This window comes from Mustelus asterias, unplaced genomic scaffold (genome assembly GCF_964213995.1).
Source record: "Mustelus asterias unplaced genomic scaffold, sMusAst1.hap1.1 HAP1_SCAFFOLD_1497, whole genome shotgun sequence".
Taxonomy (NCBI): domain Eukaryota; kingdom Metazoa; phylum Chordata; class Chondrichthyes; order Carcharhiniformes; family Triakidae; genus Mustelus; species Mustelus asterias.
In genome coordinates this window covers 60,687-82,259 of record NW_027591442.1, presented here as the reverse complement: position 1 = coordinate 82,259, position 21,573 = coordinate 60,687, and the positions used below count along the sequence as shown (strand labels likewise).

Below are 21,573 nucleotides of genomic sequence, written 5' to 3'. Positions count from 1 at the left end.
CCTGAGCTTTGGAATTCCCTCCCTGAACCTTTCATGTCTCTGCGTCCTCCTTGAAGGCAGTGCTTAAAATCTGCCTCTGTGGCCAAGCTTTTGGACATCAGCCCCATTATCTCCTCACGTAGCTCTGTCATATTTTGTTAAAAGTGCTCCCGTGACGAGCCTCGGGGTGTTTTATTACATTGAATAGGGTAGATAAATACAAAGTTGTTGTTCCAGAGCGAGGACTAACTGCTGCCTTTGGTTCCCTGTTTCAGCCATGGCGTTCATTACGTACATCCTGTTGGCGGGGGTGGCCCTGGGCATCCAGCAGAGGTTAGTATTACACTGGGCCCACTGGCAAATGCTGGAAACACGCAGCAGGTCAAGCAGCGTCCATGGAGAGAGAAAAATAGCATTCGTATTCCAGTCCATAGCCTTGGCGGCACAGTGGGTTAGCACGGCTGCCATCACAGCGCCAGGGACCCGGGTTCGACACCAGCCTCGTGTAACTGTCGGTGAGGAGTCTGCACGTTCACCCCGTGTCTGCGTGGGTTTCCTCCGGGTGCTCCGGTTTCCCCCCACACTCCAAAGATAGAATCACTACAGTGTAGAAGGAGGCCATTCGGCCCATCGAGTCTGCACCGACCACCATCCCACCCAGACTCTATCCCCATAACCCCACGTATTTACCTTGTCATTCCCCCTGACACTGTAAGGGGAATTTTTAGCACGGCCAATCAACCTGACCCGCACATCTTTGGAGTGTGGGAGGAAACCGGAGCACCCGGAGGAAACCCACGCAGACACGGGGAGAACGTGCAGACTCCGCACAGACAGTGACCCAAACCGGGAATCGGTGCGTGCCGCTGTGAGGCAGCAGCGCTAACCCACTGTGCCGCCCCTTAAATTTGTGTGGGTTAGGTGGACTGGCCATGCTAAATTGCCCCTTTGCATCAGGGGGAATTGGCAGGGTAAATACGTGAGATTATCATAGAAATCACAGAAACCCTACAGTGCAGAAACAGGCCATTTGGCCCATCGAGTCTGCACCGACCACAATCCCACCCAGGCCCTATCCCCATATCCCTACATATTTTACCCGCTAATCACTCTAACCTACGCATCTCAGGACACTAAGGGCAATTTTAGCATGGCCAATCAACCTAACCCGCACATCTTTGGACTGTGGGAGGAAACCGGAGCACCCGGAGGAAACCCACGCAGACGCGGGGAGAATGTGCAAACTCCACACAGACAAGGACCCAAGCCGGGAATCGAACCCAGGTCCCTGGAGCTGTGAAGCAGCAGTGCTAACCACTGTGCTACCGTGCCGCCCCAGGGGACGGGGGCCTGGGTGGGATTGTGGTCGGTGCAGGCTTGATGGGCTGAATGGCCTCCTCCTGCACTGTAGGGTTTCTATGATTCTTTCAAGTAGTCTACTTGGACCTCAGCATTGATAAGGCCCCACATGGGAGACTGATGGCGAAGGTGAGAGCCCAGGGGACCCAAGGAACTGTGGCAAATTGGAGCCAAAATTGGCTGAGTGGCAGGAAGCAGAGGTGGATGGTTGAGGTGTTTTTTTCGGACTGGAAGCCTGTGTCCCGTCGGAGTCTCGCAGGAATCCGTCTTGGGGGGGCCCCTGCTGTTTGTGGTTTATAGAAATGATTTAGATTTGATCGTAGGAGGATTAATCAGTAAGTTGGTGGTGTGGTAAATAGTGAGGAGGATAGCCTTAGATTACAGGAGGATAGAGACGGGCTGGTTAGACGGGCTGATCAGTGGCAAAGGGCATTCAATCCGGATAAGTGTGAGGTGACGCACTTGGGCAGGACAAACAAGACGAGGGAATACATGATGAACACAGGGTCCTCGGAAGCACCGAGGATCAGAGGGACCTTGGTGTGCCTGTACTCCGGTCCCTTAAGGTAGCAGGACAGCAGATAAAGTGGTTCAGAAGTCGCATGGTATACTTTTATCAGCTGTGGCATGGAGTTTAAGAGCAGGGGGGTTATGCTGGGACTGTATAAAGTGTAGATTAGGCCGTGGCTACAGTATTGTGTGCAGTTCTGGGATACGCATTATAGGTGGGATGTGATCGCACTTGAAAGGGCGCAGCGGGAGATTTACCAGGATGTTGCCTGGGCTGAAGAGAGATTGGATAGACTGGGCTTGTTTTCCTTGGAGCAGAGGGGGGACATGTCTGAGATGTATAAGATTATGAGGGGTATAGATAGAGTGGACAGGAAGAAACCTTTTCCCCGTGGTGGAGGGATCAATGGCCGGGGGACAGAGATTTAACGTAAGGAGCAGAAGATTGAGGGGATGTGAGGAAAAGCTTTTTCACCCAGAGGGTGGTGGGAGTCTGGAGCTCACTGCCTGAAAGGGCGGTGGAGGCAGAGACCCCCCCCCCCCCCATAATGTTGAAGGAGTAATTAGATGTGTACTTGCAGTGCCAAGGCAGACAAGGCTGTGGGCCAAGTGTTGGGCAATGGGATTAGAATAGTTGGGTGGTTTGTCTTTCACTGGTGCAGATGCAATGGGCCGAAGGGCCTTTATATATGCTGAGTAACTCTGACTAGAGGGAAGTTGGTGGAGATGCAACAGGTTTAAGCAAGCACAGGGTGGGGGGGGGGGTTTGGTTGGGGAGGATTTGGGGGGTGGGGGGGGGTTTGGTTGGAGAGGATTTGGGGGGTGGGGGGGTTTGGTTGGGGAGGATTTGGGGGGTGGGGGGGTTTGGTTGGGGAGGATTGGGGGGTGGGAGGGGTTTGGTTGGGGAGGATTTGGGGGGTGGGGGGGTTTGGTTGGGGAGGATTTGGGGGGTGGGGGGGGGTTTGGTTGGAGAGGATTTGGGGGTGGGGGGGTTTGGTTGGGGAGGATTGGGGGGTTGGGGGGGTTTGGTTGGGGAGGATTGGGGGGGGTTTTGGTTGGGGAGGATTTGGGGGGTGGGGGGGTTTGGTGGGGTGGAGGGTGTTGGAGTGGAGTGGGGGGGGCGTTGTGCTGGGAGGTTGGGTTGGGGGGTGGGGTGGGGGGTTGGAGAGGGAAGGGAGGAAAGATCAAAGGGAAATGTGCGTGTTCAGAAGGGAGGATGGAGAGATGTGGTGGCAAAGTCGGGGGAGTGGGTTTGGTTAGAGGGGGTTAATAGAACATGTAAAGAGGCATCTCGGTACATTGGATGTGACAATGACAGAAGTATCACCAACTGATTTGCTCCAAAACAAATGGGGGCAGCGGTTCTGATCTGGAATTGTCCTGAGGGTTGCAAGGTGAGGGATGAGGGATCAAGCTTGCATTGGGCCTTGTTGGGACGGTGTAGGAGGTCCAAGGACAGGGAATTAAAATGGCAGGCAACCAGAAATCCCCGGGGTCAGCCTTGTGCTCTAAATGGAGGTGTTGGGCAGAGCGATCACCCGATCTGCATCTGCTCGTAGCCCCCCAACCCCCAACCGATGTCGAGGAGAGTGCTGATGAGCAGTGAGTACTGTACACTAAACTGAAAGAGTAAATCGCCTCAAAAGAATTGTGTCGGCTCTGACACTGAGAGCAGAGAAGATAAATGGGAAGGTTTGCAAGGTTGATATTTGCGTGTGAAGGTGCAGTGAGAATTAGGAGGGAGTGGGGATAATGGAGTGAAGCATTAGGTTCTGGAGTCAACAATCCCTTTGGGGTACTGAAAAGGAGGTGGGTGGGAGTGGGAGGGAAAGGTGAGTTTGACCGTAGCATCACATTGGAGGTGCTGGAAATGCCAGAAGGTGATCCATTGGGATTGTGTACAATGGGAGTGAATGGGAAGGGGTTTGGGTCCATTGGGATTGTGTACAATGGGAGTGAATGGGAAGGAGTTTGGGTCCATTGGGATTGTGTACAATGGGAGTGAATGGGAAGGGGTTTGGGTCCATTGGGATTGTGTACAATGGGAATGAATGGGAAGGAGTTTGGGTCCATTGGGATGGTGTACAATGGGAGTGAATGGGAAGGGGTTTGGACCAATTGGGATTGTGTACAATGGGAGTGAATGGGAAGGGGTTTGATCCATTGGGATTGTGTACAATGGGAGTGAATGGGAAGGGGTTTGATCCATTGGGACTGTGTACAATGGGAGTGAATGGGAAGGGGTTTGATCCATTGGGACTGTGTACAATGGGAGTGAATGGGAAGGGGTTTGATCCATTGGGATTGTGTACAATGGGAGTGAATGGGAAGGGGTTTGGGTCCATTGGGATTGTGTACAATGGGAGTGAATGTGAAGGGGTTTGATCCATTGGGACTGTGTACAATGGGAGTGAATGGGAAGGGGTTTGATCCATTGGGATTGTGTACAATGGGAGTGAATGGGAAGGGGTTTGGGTCCATTGGGATTATGTACAATGGGAGTGAATGGGAAGGGGTTTGATCCATTGGGACTGTGTACAATGGGAGTGAATGGGAAGGGGTTTGGGTCCATTGGAATTGTGTACAATGGGAGTGAATGGGAAGGGGTTTGATCCATTGGGACTGTGTACAATGGGAGTGAATGGGAAGGGGTTTGGGTCTATTGGGATTGTGTACAGTGGGAGTGAATAGGAAGGGGTTTGGGTCCATTGGGATTGTGTACAATGGGAGTGAATGGGAAGGGGTTTGATCCATTGGGATTGTGCGCAGTGGGAGTGAATGGGAAGGGGTTTGATCCATTGGGATTGTGTACAATGGGAGTGAATGGGAAGGGGTTTGGGTCTATTGGGATTGTGTACAGTGGGAGTGAATAGGAAGGGGTTTGGGTCCATTGGGATTGTGTACAATGGGAGTGAATGGGAAGGGGTTTGATCCATTGGGATTGTGTACAATGGGAGTGAATGGGAAGGGGTTTGATCCATTGGGATTGTGTACAATGGGAGTGAATGGGAAGGGGTTTGATCCATTGGGATTGTGTACAGTGGGAGTGAATGGGAAGGGGTTTGGGTCCATTGGGATTGTGCGCAGTGGGAGTGAATGGGAAGGGGTTTGGGTCCATTGGGATTGTGCGCAGTGGGAGTGAATGGGAAGGGGTTTGGGTCCATTGGGATTGTGCGCAGTGGGAGTGAATGGGAAGGGGTTTGATCCATTGGGATTGTGTGCAGTGGGAGTGAATGGGAAGGGGTTTGATCCATTGGGATTGTGCGCAGTGGAAGTGAATGGGAAGGGGTTTGATCCATTGGGACTGTGTACAATGGGAGTGAATGGGAAGGGGTTTGATCCATTGGGACTGTGTACAATGGGAGTGAATGGGAAGGGGTTTGATCCATTGGGACTGTGTACAATGGGAGTGAATGGGAAGGGGTTTGATCCATTGGGACTGTGTACAATGGGAGTGAATGGGAAGGGGTTTGATCCATTGGGACTGTGTACAATGGGAGTGAATGGGAAGGGGTTTGGGTCCATTGGGATTGTGCGCAGTGGGAGTGAATGGGAAGGGGTTTGGGTCTATTGGGATTGTGCGCAGTGGGAGTGAATGGGAAGGGGTTTGGGTCCATTGGGATTGTGCGCAGTGGGAGTGAATGGGAAGGGGTTTGATCCATTGGGATTGTGTACAGTGGGAATGGTTGATCCATTGTGTAGTGATGTGCCTGTGTGTTTGTTTTTTCAGGTTTTCTCCCGAGGTGCTGGGAATTTGTGCCAGTACCGCTCTGGTCTGGATTATAATCGAGGTTTTGGCCCTCGTCCTCGCACTCTACCTGATATCAGTACACACTGACCTCACTACGTTTGACCTTATTGCCTACAGCGGATACAAGTATGTGGGGTAAGTGCGAGCTCGATGATGAACGGGCCGATTCCACTCTGTGTTTGCACCCATCGGTGTACCGGAGTCATGGGTCAGAGTAAGGACCAGAAAACCATAAGATATCAGAGCAGAATGAGGCCATTCGGCCCATTGCGTCTACTCCGCCATGGCTGATAGGTTTCTTACCCCCATCCTCCCGCCTTTTCCCTGTAACCTTTGACCCCCCCTCACCAATCGGGAACCTATCTATCTCTGTCTCCAATACACTCAATGACTCGGCCTCCTCTGTGGCAACGAATTCCACAGATTCACCCACCCTCCGGCTGAAGAAATTCCTCCTCATCTCGGTTCTAAAGGGTCCGTCCCTTTACTCTGAGGCCGAGCCCTCGGATCCCAGTCTCTCCGACTAATGGGAACATCTTCCCCACGTCCACTCTATCCAGGGCCTTTCAGTATTCTGGAAGTTTCAGTGCGATCCCCCCCCCCCCCACCTCAATCCTTCTAAACTCCACCAAGTATAAACCCAGAGTCCTCAAACGTTCCTCATACGTCAAGCCTTTCATTCCCGGGATCGTTCTGGTGAATCTCCTCTGGATCCTCTCCAAGGCCGGCACATCCTTCCTTGGATACGGGGCCCAAAACTGCTCTCAATACTCCAAATGTGGTGTGACCGGAGCCTGATAAAGCCTCAGCAGTACATCCCTGCTTCTTGTATTCTAGCCCTCTCGACATGAATGCCAGCGTTGCATTTGCCTTCTTAACTATCAACTCAACCTACAAGTTAACCTTAAGAGTTAAACCTCAACATGCAAGGTGAGGGGCACTCGGCAGGGTGGCATAACCAGGTGGGCAAGTGGTCCCATGTCACTGTGCAGGTTGCAGCCTTGCAGAGTTAGGGTCTTCCAGTACAGGGTGGTGGTATGGGCCAGAGATAAGTACCAAACAGAATGGGAAAGGAGTGTCACCCCCAGATTACTCCGAGAGATGCCATCTGGCTCGCTGCCCCTTTGCTGGCTGCCAGCCTCGAAGCTGAAGTGCCCTCTGACCTTTACGAGATAAGTGGTTCTCCTTTCTGAGAGCGTCTCGCGGGGGGGGCGGGGGTGAACCTTTTAAACACTGAGTCCGTGTTCCTGCTCTTACAGCGGGCTGCCCACAGGCCGACGTGAATGTGTTTTATCGTCGGGGTGGGGAGGTGGGTCTGATAATGAACTGCAAATGCATTGCAATTATGTTACCGTTACATCATTGGGCAGGGGAGAATCGCCCTTACATTGGGGTGAAACGCAGCGTGGGCTTTCACTGCAGCAGCCAACACGAGAGAGGTGAAACTGAACATCGCGCGGTTTAGACAGTTTAGCGGACCGCAAGTGTTCGGACAAAGCAGAGATGTTGTGTGGAATTTCACTGGTGTTGGGCAGAGTGTGACAGCAGGCGGTTGGATGGCTGCTCTGTTTGCCGTATTGTTAGGAACATTGAAATAAAACTTTGTGGGACCCTTCCCCTTGATGCCACGCTGGCGGCGCCCGTTTAAAGGCACGTACGCTCACCAGGGACTCCCCCAGCCCCCACGCAACACTGCTCCCCCCTACGACCCCACACCTTTTTTGATTTGATTTATTATTGTCGCATGTACTGGGATACAGTGAAAAGTATTGTTTCTTGCTCCTTATACAGACAAAGCATTCTGTTCATAGAGTACATGGGGAGAGTGCACAATGCAGAGTATACAACAAGAGTAAAAGATAGAATTAGAGGGCATGCTGGGCACAGCTGGCAAGAAGTCGCCACGCTCCAGCGCCATCTTGGATAGACACTACAGTGCCAGGAGGGGCAGTGCCCAGGCATGGCGCATTGCTTTTTCCACCCCGACCCCCGGGCGATGCACTCGCCTGAGCTCCTCTGGGAGGTCTGCTGGCCAGGCGCACGGCGGGGGAGGCCTGTCGGGTTTCACAGCGGGCTGCCCACAGGCCGACGTGAATGTGTTTTCTCGTCGGGGTGGGGAGGTGGGTCTGATAATGAACTGCAAATGCATTGCAATGATGTTACCGTTACATCATTGGGCAGGGGAGAATCGCCCTTACATTGGGGTGAAACGCGGCGTGGGCCTCACGAGATTTTTCTGCTCTCGTCATGAGACGCAAAAGCCCAGTCTGCAGGTACAACAGGTGATCAAGAAGGCAAATGGGATGTTGGCCTATATTGCGAAGGGGATAGAATATAAAAGCAGGGATGTCTTGATGCACCTGTACAGGGCATTGGTGAGGCCGCAGCTGGAATACTGTGTGCAGTATTGGTCCCCTTATATGAGGAAGGATATATTGGCATTGGAGGGAGTGCAGAGAAGGTTCACCAGGTTGATACCGGAGATGAGGGGTTTGGATTATGAGGAGAGGCTGAGGAGATTGGGTTTGTACTCGTTGGAGTTTAGAAGGATGAGGGGGGATCTTATGGAGACTTATAAGATAATGCGGGGGCTGGATAGGGTGGAGGCGGAGAGGTTCTTTCCACTTAGTAAGGAAGTTAAAACTAGAGGACACAGCCTCAAAATAAAGGGGGGTCGGTTTAAGACAGAGTTGAGGAGGAACTTCTTCTCCCAGAGGGTGGTGAATCTCTGGAATTCTCTGCCCACTGAGGTGGTGGAGGCTACCTCGCTGAATATGTTTAAAGCACGGATGGATGGATTCCTGATCGGTAAGGGAATTAAGGGTTATGGGGATCAGGCGGGTAAGTGGTACTGATCCACGTCAGATCAGCCATGATCTTATTGAATGGCGGGGCAGGCTCGAGGGGCTAGATGGCCTACTCCTGCTCCTATTTCTTATGTTCTTATGTCACCTGAAAAGAACGGGAACAGAAATCCCCCGCCCCCATTTTAAAAACAATCACGTAAATTAATTATAAAAAAAAGACAAATTAGCAGCCCTGTTTGCAGCAACAGTGACTCTGATTAAATAATTCCTTAAAGTGCTTTGGCATGTCCCAGGGTTGTTGAAGTAAAGAGTCGCTATAGAAATGCAAGCCTTTTACTGGCACTAAATCGCACGCTCAACTTCTTCCCCCTCCCTGGTAATGGAGATATCTAATCTCCTGCTTCGAGTGCAGATCTATCATTGCCTGATGCCTCCTGTGCAGAGAGATTTGGACAGGCTGAGTGAGTGGGCGAGGATCTGGTAGATGGAGTATAACGTTAACAAATGCGAGGTTATTCACTTTGGAAGAAATAATAGCAAATTGGATTATTATCTAAATGGAAAGAAATTACAGCATGCTGCTGTGCAGAGGGACCTGGGGGTCCTTGTGCATGAGACACAAAAACCCAGTCTGCAGGTGCAACAGGTGATCAAGAAGGCAAATGGGATGTTGGCCGATATCGCTAGGGGGATAGAATATAAAAGCAGAGATGTCTTGCTGCAACTGTACAGGGCACTGGTGAGGCCGCAGCTGGAATACTGTGTGCAGTATTGGTCCCCTTATTTGTGGAAGGATATATTGGCCTTGGAGGGAGTGCAGAGAAGGTTCACCAGGTTGATACCAGAGATGAGGGGTGTTGATTATGAGGAGAGACTGAGCAGATTGGGTTTGTACTCGTTGGAATTTAGAAGTCTGAGGGGGGATCTTATAGAGACCTATAAGATAATGAAGGGGCTGGATAGGGTAGAGGTGGAGAGATTCTTTCCACTTAGAAAGGAAACTAGAACTAGAGGGCACAGCCTCAAAATAAAGGGGGGGGTCAGTTTAGGACAGAGTTGAGGAGGAACTTCTTCTCTCAGAGGGTGGTGAATCTCTGGAATTCTCTGCCCACTGAAGTGGTGGAGGCTACCTCGTTGAATATGTTTAAATCACGGATCGATGGATTCCTGATCGGTAAGGGAATTAGGGGTTATAGGGATCAGGCGGGTAAGTGGAACTGATCCACTTCAGATCAGCCATGTTCTTATTGAATGGCGGGGCAGGCTCGAGGGGCTAGATGGCCTACCCCTGCTCCTATTTCTTATGTTCTTATGTGTCGGTCTGAACTCTCAGTCTGGGTGTATCCTGTGGCAGAGCGGTTAAACAGCAATCTCTTCCTGCTTCTTTCACAGGATGATCATTACCGTTCTAGGCGGCTTGTTGTTCGGGCGAGATGGTTACTACGTGGCACTGGCTTGGACCTCCTGCGCCATCATGTTCTTCCTAGTAAGTGACTCGCTCCCCTTCCTCCTGTACCTCACCCGAACCGGGAGTGCCCAAGCCACTTATTCTGCCCCCTACCTTTCTCTCCCTCTCTCTCACTGTCTCTCTCTCTCCTCCCCCCCCCCCCCCCCCTCTCTCTCTCTCTCTCTCTCTCTCTCCCCCCCCCCCCCACGTGCCAAACCCGCACGAGAAACCATGATGACGGAATTGTTAATCGGTCGTGGGATTCTGAATCTCCTTCATCGTTTAGCCTTTGAGAGACCAGGCGTTGAAACAGTACAGCACAGAAGGAGGCCATGCAGCCCAATGTGCCCATGCTGGCTCTTCCGGAATAACTATTTGCTCCCCCACTCCTTCCCTCACCCGTCCACACGGCCCGACCTTTCACCCTGAAAGTGGCCACACAAGTAGACAGGTTGTTGAAGGAGGCGGACGGCGCGCTTGCCTTTATTGGTCGGGGCACTGAGTACAAGAGTCAGGATGTCATGTTACAGCTTTTTAAAACTTTGGTTAGGCCGCGTTTAAGAGTATTGCGTTCAGTTCTGGTCACCACATTACAGGAAGGATGTGGAGGCTTTGGAGAGGGTGCGGAAGAGGTTTATCAGGATAAAAAGTTAAAAGTAAAGTTTATTTATTAGTCGCAAGTAAGGCTTACATTAACACTGCAATGAAGTTACTGTGAAATTCCCCTAGCCGCCACACTCGGGCGCCTGTTCGGGTCAATGCGCCCTAACCAGCACGTCTTTCAGACTGTGGGAGGAAACCGGAGCACTCGGAGGAAACCCACGCAGACACGGGGAGAATGTACACACTCTGCGCAGACAGTGACCCGAGCCGGGAATCGAACCCAGGTCCCTGACACCGTGAGGCAGCAGTGCCAATCACTGTGTCACCGTGCCCACCCATGCTGCTTGGATTAGAGGGTCTGAGCTATAAGGAGAGGCTGGACAAACTAGGGTTGTTTTCTCTGGAGCGGCGGAGGCTGGGGGGAGACCCGATAGAAGCCTAGAAACTGATGAGAGGCAGAAATGGGGTCAACAGTCAGGGCGGGGGGGGGGGGGGGGGGGGCACACGGGCTTAAGGGGCAAAGTTCAAAGGAAATGTGAGGGGCAAGGTTTTTTACACAGAGAGTGGTAGGTGTGTGGGACGCGCTGCCAGGGATGGTGGTGGAGGCAGATATGATAGGGGTGTTTAAGGGGCTTTTAGATAAGCACATGAACATGCGAGGCATAGAGGGATAGGGAGCAAGCGCGGCAGAAGGGATGAGTTTAATTTGACATCATGTTCAGCACAACTTGGTGGGCCGAAGGGCCTGTCCCTGTGCTGCATTGTTCTATATACATTGGGTGGGGTTTTCCACTGGTGGGGGAGGGTGGCGGGGATCTTCTGATCCCACTGACGGTGATATTCTCCCCACCGCCATCCCCCCCCCTGCCGCCGCAGCAGCGAGTTCCCTGGCAGTGGAGGGGCAGGTGATCCACGCAGAAATACCGTAGCCATCGGGGCCAGAAGATCCCACCGGCTACCGATGATGATACAGTGCAGGAAAACACTGTGGGTGAAAGCGGGGGGGTGGGTGAGGGAATTCTACTCTGCCCCCACCCCCACTTAATCTCTTCAGCCCACAATCTTGGGACCAAGCCAGTTGTGGATCGTGGAACGTTCTGGATGATGGAGCAATGTCGGAATGCCTAATCACTTTGTGAACCTGGAAACAGAATAAATATTTACCTGAACCATAAAATCGGTGATAAAGCAGCAGTCAAAATAGTTCACTTATCTAAAATACCCTCTCTTCCATAATAAAAGCAGGAACCAAAGCGGGGATGGCAGCACGTGTGGAGAGAGAGAAAACAGAGTTAGTTTTTTTCCAATCACAATATGACTCCAGAGAACTGGAGAGAGTTAGAAATGTGGTGAGCTTTTTTCTGCTGTTGCGACAATGTGTGCGAGCAGGGGTGTCGGGTAGATTCAAAGGGATACATTAAGAGGGCAGGATGGATTAAGCAGCAGAGATGTCACGGAGCAGAAGGCAACGCTCGTTGAACAAAACAGAAGCATTAATAGCGGGATGATGGAGAGAGCGCGGTCTGTCAGCAAGAAAAGTGGAAAGACCCTGGCCCGCTCCTCTGTCAGCGCTCGCGCCTCATCCCCTGCCCATGGCTCCTCCCCACGCAGGAGTGCAGCGCCTGCCCCTTTGTACCTCCGCACCCCTCAATCCCCAAGACCACAGACGCTGAAGCAAGCATTTGCCTGTATTCCTTTCAGCTTGGTCTACCGAATTCGCTGCTCACAATACGGTCTCCTCTCTTTAAAAAAATAAGTGGATAAAAGCTTTGACAAAGGGTCATCTGGACTCGAGGCGTCAGCACTTTTCTCTCCTAGGGTGACACGGTGGCGCAGTGGTTAGCACTGCTGCTTCACGGCGCCAGGGGACCCGGGTTCGATTCCCAGCTTGGGTCACTGTCTGTGTGGAGTCTGCACCTTCTCCCCGTGTCTGCGTGGGTTTCCCCCGGGTGCTCCGGTTTCCTCCCACAGTCTGAAAGACGTGCTGGTTAGGTGCATTGACCCAAACAGGCGCCGGAGTGTGGCGACTAGGGGAATTTCACAGTGACTTCATTGCAGTGTTAATGTAAGCCTTACTTGTGACACTAATAAATAAACTTTACTTACAGATGCTGCCAGACCTGCTGAGATTTTCCAGCATTTTCTCTTACGGCCTCCTCTATAATGGCGGGGGAAGAAGAGACGCAGACCGGGTGACCGCTTTGCGGCACATCCCTGCTCAGTCTGAGAGACTTGTCAGCTGCGGGTCACTTTAATTCCCCGCCTCGCTCTCCGATGCATGTTCTTTGTCTCAGCTGCTGCAATGTTCCAGTGAAGCCCAGTGCCAGGTCGAGAGCTAGCACCTCATCTTCCAACTAGTTGCTTTCCATCCCTCTGATTCAACGTTGAATTCTACAACTTCACACCATGGTCTCCCTCCTTCCTTTTGATTTTTTTTTTTGCCAAGCCTGTTTCTTGTTTGCAGACAGAGCTATCCTTTAGTCCGCCCTTAACACTTGGAGCCATAGAATCGTACAGCGCAGAAAAGACCCCTCAGCCCATCATAGAATCCTACAGTGCAGAAAGAGGCCATTCGGCCCATCGAGTCTGCACCAGCCACAATCCCACCCAGGCCCTATCCCCATAACCCCATGCATTTACCCTAGCTAATCCCCCTGACACTAAGGGGCAATTTAGCATGGCCAATCCACCTAACCTGCACATCTTTGGATACTAAGGGGCAATTTAGCATGGCCAATCCACCTAACCTGCACATCTTTGGACTGTGGGAGGAAACCGGAGCACCCGGAGGAAACCCACACAGACACGGGGGGAGACTCTGCACAGACAGTGACCCAAGCCGGGATTGAACCCGGGTCCCTGGCGCTGAGAGGCAGCAGTGCTAACCATTGCCGCCTGGAGTCTGCCCCGACAATATCAACCACTAAAGTCCCACTAACCCCATTGCAACATATCCTTGAATGCTCTGATGGTTCAAGTGTTCATCCAAATACTTTTTAAAGGTTGAAAGGTTTCCAGCCTCCACTACCTTCCCAGGTTCCAGATTCCCACCACCTTCTGAGTGAAAAAGCTTTTTCTCAAACCCCCTCTGAATCTCCTACCCCTCACTCTAAAACTATGCCCCTCGTGACTGACCCCTCGACAGCTGCTCCCTGCTCACCCTGTCCGTATTTGGTTTGGGCCAATGTTTTGTTTCTATATTACAGCCATGACCACTCCATTTGCCGTTTGTTATTTAAATCTCTCCTTCCCTCTAACCTATCCCTGATCCTGTTGGTTCTACCTGCCTCTCCCCCACTCCTTCAACAGCATAAAACCCATCCCGTTTCTGCCCCTCCTCCGTTCCAGCGAGTCCTATTGGACTCACGGCGTTAACTGTGTTTCTCTCGCTGCAGTTGCTGGCAGGCCTGCGGTGTTTTTTCCAGCACTTTCCCTACTTATTTCAGATTTCAGCATCTGCAGTACATTGCTGTTACCTTCATAGAGTCCTAGTAGTGCAGAAGGAGGCCATTCAGCCCATCGAATCTGCGCCAACTCTCCAACAGAGTATCCCACCAGGCCCACAACCTGCCCTATCCCCACACATTTATCCTGCTAATCCCCTTAACCTACACATCTTTGGACACTAAGGGGCAATTTAGCAGGGCCAATCCACCTAACCTACACATCTTTGGACACTAAGGGACAATTTAGCATGACCAATCCACCTAACCTGCACATCTTTGGACACTAAGGGGCAATTTAGCATGGCCAATCCACCTAACCTACACATCTTTGGACACTAAAGGACAATTTAGCATGGCCAATCCACCTAACCCTGAGGAAACCCATACAGACACGGGGAGAACATGAAAACTCCACACAGTCGCCCAAGGCTGGAATTGAACCCGGGTCCCTGGCTCTGTGAGGCAGCAGTGCTCACCACCATGTCACCCACCTCATGTTAGGATAATTGAAAATAGGATCCAGAGTCGGCCATTCGGCCCCTCAATCCGGCTTCACCATTTGGCATGATTGCAGCTAATTCTATAACTCGATGATATACTGCCACTCTCGCCCCAACCCCCTCCGACCCCACACCCCTTGTTCCCTTTGGAGATGATAAATCTATTTGCGCCTCAAATATATTCAGTGACTTGGCCTCCACAACCTTCAGGTGGTAGAAAAACCCACAGCTTCACCGCCCTCTTCTCTTCATCTTTGTCCTAAATGGCCGACCCCGTATCCTGACACTGTGACCACTTGTTCCAGAGAGAGCAAGCAGGCATTTGCTTCATTCAAACACAAAGCGGATTTCATTCGGAACAGCCAGTGCTTCAGAAAGCAGTGCGTGAACCATTTGAGATAGCGTTATAGATAACTTCTTCACTCAGAGGGTGGTGAACCTGTGGAATTCTCTACCACCCAAAGGCTGTGGAGGCCAAGTCACTGAATGTATTTAAGAAGGAAATAGATAGAGTTCTGGACTCTCTAAAGGTGTCAGAGGGGGGAGAGAGCGGGAGTGTGGCGTTGAGATAGAGGATCAGCCGTTGGATGGCAGAGCAGGCTCGAAGGGCCCACCCCTTGGGCGGCACGGTAGCACAGTGGTTAGCTCTGCTGCTTCACAGCTCCAGGGACCTGGGTTCGATTCCTGGCTTGGGTCACTGTCTGTGTGGAGTTTGCACATTCTCCCCGTGTCTGCGTGGGTTTCCTCCGGGTGCTCCGGTTTCCTCCCACAGTCCAAAGATGTGCGGGTTAGGTTGATTGGCCATGCTAAATTGCCCCTTAGTGTCTTGAGATGCGTGGGTTAGAGGGATTAGCGGTTAAATGTGTAGGGATATGTGGATAGGGCCTGGGTGGGATTGTGGTCGGTGCAGACTCGATGGGCCGAATGGCCTCTTTCTGTGCTGTAGGGTTTCTATGATTCTATGATCCTGTTTTCTGTGCATCTTCCCAGGGAGCCTGTTGCGTAGACTAACCGCTCGCTCACACAGGCAGTGGTCCAAGTTCGACAAATGACAAGTTGATGGCCTGCGCTGTTGTTAATGTGCAGGTCAGCCAGCCGGCTCAGAGACTCTGCAAACCTGCACGGTGGCACAGTGGTTAGCACTGCTGCCTCACGGCGCCAGGGACTCGGGTTCGATTCCCGGCTCGGGTCACTGTCTGTGTGGAGTTTGTACATTCTCCCCGTGTCTGCGTGGGTTTCCTCCGGGTGCTCCGCTTTCCTCCCACAGTCCGAAAGACGTGCTGGTTAGGTGCTAAATTCTCCCTCAGTGTTACCCGAACAGGCGCCGGAGTGTGGCGACTAGGGGATTTTCACAGTAACTTCAGTGCAGTGTTAATGTAAGCCTACTCATGACACTAATAAATAAATAGAATGAATCTCTAGAAAGAGCAGATGGATGCGCCACACCTCCCCAATTAGCTTCATGCACACAGCATAATGCCATCACCCTCCCCTGATTTTCAGAGCTTGTTGGATTAGCACACTCGTTGCCTGTCCAGCTCTCTGCAGCAAATGAGAGCTGAACTGTGCAAATAACCTTTAACAACGCACAGAAAAAGTACTGTTCAAGAATTCATCGCCTGAACCAATGAGGCTCAGTTCAGAGACTTTATAAGTTTTAGATGCGACCTTTCTCTTTGCTTTTCTATCCTGTCTTTTTTCTCCCCTCCTCTTAATCCAATCTTTCTCCCCGTCCCACCACCCTCCCCACCGACCAATTTCCTTTCTGTCGCCAGTTTGACTTGAATCAAATTCACCCAGATTCCTTTGCCACCATCTCTGTTTCTTTCTCGATCCTTAAGTCTCATTGGTGAAGGGGACGGACTCTTGGCCCCATCATTCATTAAGGTCCAAGATTACCCTGGCCGCGCCGTTATCAGTCCGTACTTCAGGGTAAAAGAAAAAGTTTATTTATTACTCACAAGTAAGGCTTACATTAACACTGCAATGAAGTTACCGTGAAAGTCACTGTCTGTGTGGAGTTTGCACATTCTCCTCGTGTCTGCGTGGGTTTCCTCCGGGTGCTCCGGTTTCCTCCCACAGTCCAAAGATGTGCGGGTTAGGTTGATTGGCCAGGTTAAAAATTGCCCCTTAGAGTCCTGAGATGCGTAGGTTAGAGGGATTAGCGGGTAAATATGTGGGGGTAGGGCCTGGGTGGGATTGTGGTCGGTGCAGACTCGATGGGCCGAATGGCCGCCTCCTGCACTGTAGGGTTTCTATGATTCTATGAAAGTCCCCTAGTCGCCACACTCCGGCGCCTGTTCGGGTCAATGCATCCTAACCAGCACGTCTTTCGGACTGTGGGAGGAAACCGGAGCACCCGGAGGAAACCCACGCAGACACGGGGAGGACGTGCAGACTCCACACAGACAGTGACCCGAGGCGGGAATTGAACCCGGGTCCCTGGCGCTGTGAAGTAGCAGTGCTAACCCACTGTGCCACTGTGCTGCCCTCGCAGGGCAAGGGTGTTTTTGAACTGGAGGATAAGGTCTAACCAATGAGGCGAGATGCCCCACTGACTAATTCTGCACGGTTAAAATATCAATTCAGCAACAGGTGAGGCTGGCTGTTCCATGCTGCTACTATGCAGTAGCAACCCTGGGCGGAGAAGTGGCAGATGGACTTCAACCCAGATAAGTGTGTGGTGGTTCATTTTGGCAGGTCGAATAGGATGGAAGAATATATTATTAAGGGTAAGACGCTTGGCAGTGTGGAAGAACAGAGGGATCTTGGGGTCCGGGTTCATAGGACGCTCAAAGCGGCGTCGCAGGTGGAGGCTGTGGTTAAGAAGGCGTATGGAATACTGGCCTTCATCAATAGAGGAATTGAGTTTAGAAATCGGGAGATAATGCTGCAGCTGTATAGGACCCTGGTCAGACCCCACCTGGAGTACTGTGCCCAGTTCTGGTCGCCTCATTACAGAAAGGATGTGGATGCCATAGAACGGGTGCAGAGGAGAATTACAAGGATGTTGCCGGGATTAAGTGGTATGCCTTATGAGGATAGGCTGAGAGGGCTAGGTCTATTCTCCTTGGAGAGGCGAAGGATGAGAGGTGACCTGATGGAGGTGTATAAGATGATTAGAGATGTATTGAAAGAGTGAATTCTCAGAGGCTTTTACCCAGGGCTGAAATGGTTGTGACGAGAGGTCACAGGTTTAGGGTGCTGGGGAGTAGGTACAGAGGAGATGTTAGGGGTAAGTTTTTCACTCAGAGGGTGGTGGGTGCGTGGAATCGGCTGCCGGTAGTGGTGGTGGAAGCGGATTCGATTGAGTCTTTTGAGACTTTTGGATAGGTTCACGGAGGTTAGTAAGATAGAGGGTTATAGATGAGCCGAGAAGGTAAGGAAATTGTTCGGCGCAACTTGTGGGCCGAAGGGCCTGTTTGTGCTGTAGCTTTTCTATGTTCTAACCTGAGTGGAATTACCACCAACAGATTACTCTTATAGACACGTTCTGCCTGCCAAACAAATAAGCAATGTCATTTTTGAATTTTAGTCCAAATGCAATGCCAGATTATGTAGGCCGTGCGTTCCAATAACTCACAGATCGTATCCTACAGCATGTCCTTTTGAGCTGTTCACAATAGACCGGGTGCTGATCGTACTTGACCAGCCTGTGCTTGTAAAGCTCCATACGCCGGGACTGAAATTCTGCGATTGGGAAGCACTTGCAGAAGAATCCCGAATGTGCTACGGATTACAGTAACAACCTATTTAAGAGTAGCCGGGCTCACTTGCGCTTCTTAGATTTAAAGTTTAATCATTCGTGTCACAAGTAGGCTTACGTTATTTGATTTATTATTGTCACATGTATTGGGATACAGTGAAAAGTATTGTTCCTTGCGTGCTATACAGACAAAGCATACCGTTCATAGAGAAGGAAAGCAGAGTGTGTAGAATGTAGTGTTACAGTCATAGCTTGGGTGTAGAGAAAGATCAGCTTAATGCAAGATAGGTCCATTCAAAAGCCTGACGGCAGCAGGGAAGAAGCTGTTCTTGTGTCCGTTGGTACTTGTATCCTTTTCCCAAAGGAAGAAGGTGGAAGAGAGAATGTCCGGGGTGCGTGGGGGGCCCTTAATTATGCTGGCTGCTTTTCCGAGGCAGCGGGAAGTGTAGACAGAGTCAATGGATGGGAGGCTGGTTTGTGTGATGGATTGGGCTTCATTCACGACCTTTTGTAGTTCCTTGCGGTCTTGGGCTGAGCAGGAGCCCATACCAAGCTGTGATACATCCGGAAAGAATGCTTTCTATGGTGCATCTGCAAAGGTTGGTGAGAGTCATAGCTGACGTGCTAAATTTTGTTAACACTGCAATGAAGTTATTGTGGAAATCCCCGAGTCGCCACACTCCGGCACCTGTTCGGGTACATTGAGGGAGAATTTAGCACGGCCAATACATCTAACCAGCACGTCTTTCAGGCTGTGGGAGGAAACAGGAGCACCCGGAGGAAACCTACGCGCACACGGGGGGAGAACGTGTAGACTCCACACAGACAGTGACCCGAGGCCGGGAATCAAACCCGGGTCCCTGGTGCTCTGAGGCAGCAGCGCTAGCCCACTATGCCACCCAGATGCTACGTATATTCATTCAGGCATTCTTAGATGCTACATATATTCCTACACAGGCACCTGTCCTCTGCAGGCAAAAGGAACGTGTCCAGGCATTGCACCTTTTTGGATTAAACTAAAGCCTGTGGGATGGTAGTTGCCTGATAAAGCTTCAACCAATCAGCACTGTTCTCTCGTGTAGTGTAAATTGTTGCTCCTTAAAATTTGGTATTTATGTGTCTGTCCTGATGAGTTCAAGACGCAAAGCTTTGACAGCATGTCTCTTTCTTTTTCAGCAATACAATGTGTTTGCACAGATTAGTTTTCATGTTCAGTCGCCCTCTCCTCTCTCCGCCACCAGCATATTATAACCGATCGAATCTTCACGCTCGCGTAACTGGTGTCTCCGAATGCTGTGCCAGTACTACCTCCCTCTCTCTGACTCTCTCTCTCTCTCTCCGCTTCGCTCCCCACAGGTCCGTTCCCTGAGGATGAAAGTCCTGTCCTCCTCCGATGGCGTCGCCAGCCATAGCTCCAGGAACCAGCTGCGGATGTACGTCACCCTGGCTGTGGCCGCTTTTCAGCCCCTCATCATTTACTGGCTGACTGTCCACCTGATTCGGTGAGGGGCTGGGTGGGGAGGGGGAGGAGGGGGGCGTGGGAATCCAGGATGTGTGTGGGGGGGTGGCCACCCAGTAAGAGACTGCCGAGCATTGGGGAGCTGTCACCCTGCCCCTGTGAGGTTCGGCCGCTGCCCCTCAGGACGCCAGCTGTGTTTTTTTTCTTTTTAAGGAGTGCCAAAAAAGTCCCAGTTGTTTAGTTTGGAGCTGGCCCCAGCCAGAACTGCACAAGGTACGTATTTCACTGCAGCTGCGTTGTCTATTGCTGTCTTTGTGAGTTAAGTCCGAGCTCGCTGTGGTGAGGACCTTTTCTTGTACGGAGTGTCTTGCCCGTGATTTATGTAGACCAGGGGTGCTGCCTTGGCTTGTATCAAGAGGGGCTTTGGCGTACAACGAGAGGGCTGCTGCATTGTCAACGCCGTGCGTCATCGTTCCTTCTCATTCGGACCCAGCCGTGAAGACAAGAGACATGAGGATCGGGTGAAGAGTCAAAAGCGCTCGTCTCGAAGCTTCGGCTCAGTCAGTCAGTCTCTCTCTCTCTCTCTCCCCCTCGAAGCGGCTGTGGGTTCGAGCCCCAGCGCAGGGTGCCTCATCTTGTCTGACACATCGGCGCTGCAGTGTCAGAGGAGCCGTCTTTCAATTGATACATTAAACCCAAGGCTGCATCTGCCCTGGATATTCATTGCTCCCCCCCCTCCCCGGTGGTCTCCCCTCACCAATTACAATCTTAAGAAGAAATGGTAAACACTACATCGCGTTACACCGGTGTCATCGCATTGCACACCTTGTTGAATAAATCGCAGAGTTCTCAAAGTTCGACAGTTCGACATCCCAGCTCGAGTCAGAGTCACGTCTTCCCCTTCCGGCTGTCAGTCTGTGAATCAGCCAGTTCCTTCCCATCTTCCTCACTCTCACGCTGCCCTCCCCCCCCCCGCCCCCCCCCCCCCCCCGCACCTCCGCGCCCTCCACAGAGGAAGAGGAGGATCATTGCAGCAAGGTGGAAGTGCCTTAAAAATGGGTCCTCGTTTCAATCCTTCACTGCGGCCGTAGCCATTCGCACCGTTAGCCTGACTTGTAAATGAAAGCGTCAGTGCGTGGAGCGAAACACGGCTTTTGTTTTAATTTGTTTGTGGTACGTGGCTGGCTAGGCCCAGCACTTGTTGCTCATCCCTCATTGCCGCCTTGAGAAGGTGGCGGCGAGCTGCTGCCTTCCGTCTCAGTTTAATTGTGGTTTAAACAAAAAAGTTAGTTCGACTCCCTCCAACTCCGAGCCAGCTCTCCACCCCGGTTATTGACTTCTGTGTCCCGCTGTGAGCGATCCCTCCCCGTGTGCTTTCAGTTCCTGCGCGGCTGTTCGTGGCCGCGTTAAGAAATGTAGTTTGTGATTCGGGCGGGGAGGGGTGAATCGGACCTGGGCTTTCTCCCAGGGGCTGCGCCTGGAGCGCCTTGTGGGGACAGCCAAACCGGGTGGCCGCAGAGTGTGCCTCAATCTACCCACCGGTCGGCCGTGACAGAAGAGCGCTCCTGGATGTTCCCCCGCGCACTGTTGTTGGAACTGGAGTGCCAGGGAGCGGATACCGGTCCAGGGGCCTCTGCGTGAGGCGGATGATAGAACGCGGAGCATCATAAGGCGTTGGACAACTTGTGATTTATTTTATCCGTTGTGTCGGTGGGAAAGTGAAGCATTTCTCCCACAAATTGATTTGCTGTGGTTTCGATGTGACCTGTTTTAAACCCTCGCCGCGCTGTGGTCTCTGTAAATAATAAATAAAATGGATAACATCTTCAGACAGATGCTGTTGTACTCTTCATTACCTCCAGCACTTTCACCTTTTTGCGTGGTGCGATTTTGAACCCAGTTCCATCTGAGCTCGCTCTCTTTTGGTCTGTCATGGCTGTTCACCAATTTGCCCGTGTCTTGCACAAGATAGAACTCCACTGACTCCCATTTAGATCCCCTCGTGG

The 21,573-nt window shown here is 51.6% G+C and overlaps 1 protein-coding gene across 1 annotated transcript; it reads left to right on the top strand.

Moving 5' to 3' along the window:
* Positions 1 to 254: 254 nt before the first annotated feature.
* Positions 255 to 21,398, top strand: LOC144488370 (protein YIF1A-like). Its single transcript, XM_078206431.1, has 4 exons — positions 255 to 312; positions 5,579 to 5,734; positions 9,799 to 9,892; positions 19,465 to 21,398. The coding sequence occupies exons 1-4, from the start codon at positions 257 to 259 to the stop codon at positions 19,612 to 19,614; spliced, it is 456 nt and encodes a 151-aa protein (XP_078062557.1). The 5' UTR covers positions 255 to 256; the 3' UTR covers positions 19,615 to 21,398.
* Positions 21,399 to 21,573: the final 175 nt, after the last annotated feature.

Coding starts and splice junctions, on each gene's coding strand:
- LOC144488370 (XM_078206431.1), top strand. CDS start 257: ATGGCGTTCATTACGTACATCCTGTTGGCGGGGGTGGCCCTGGGCATC. Junction 5,735..9,798: donor AGCGGATACAAGTATGTGGG/GTAAGTGCGAGC, acceptor CTTCTTTCACAG/GATGATCATTACCGTTCTAG. Junction 9,893..19,464: donor GCGCCATCATGTTCTTCCTA/GTAAGTGACTCG, acceptor CGCTCCCCACAG/GTCCGTTCCCTGAGGATGAA.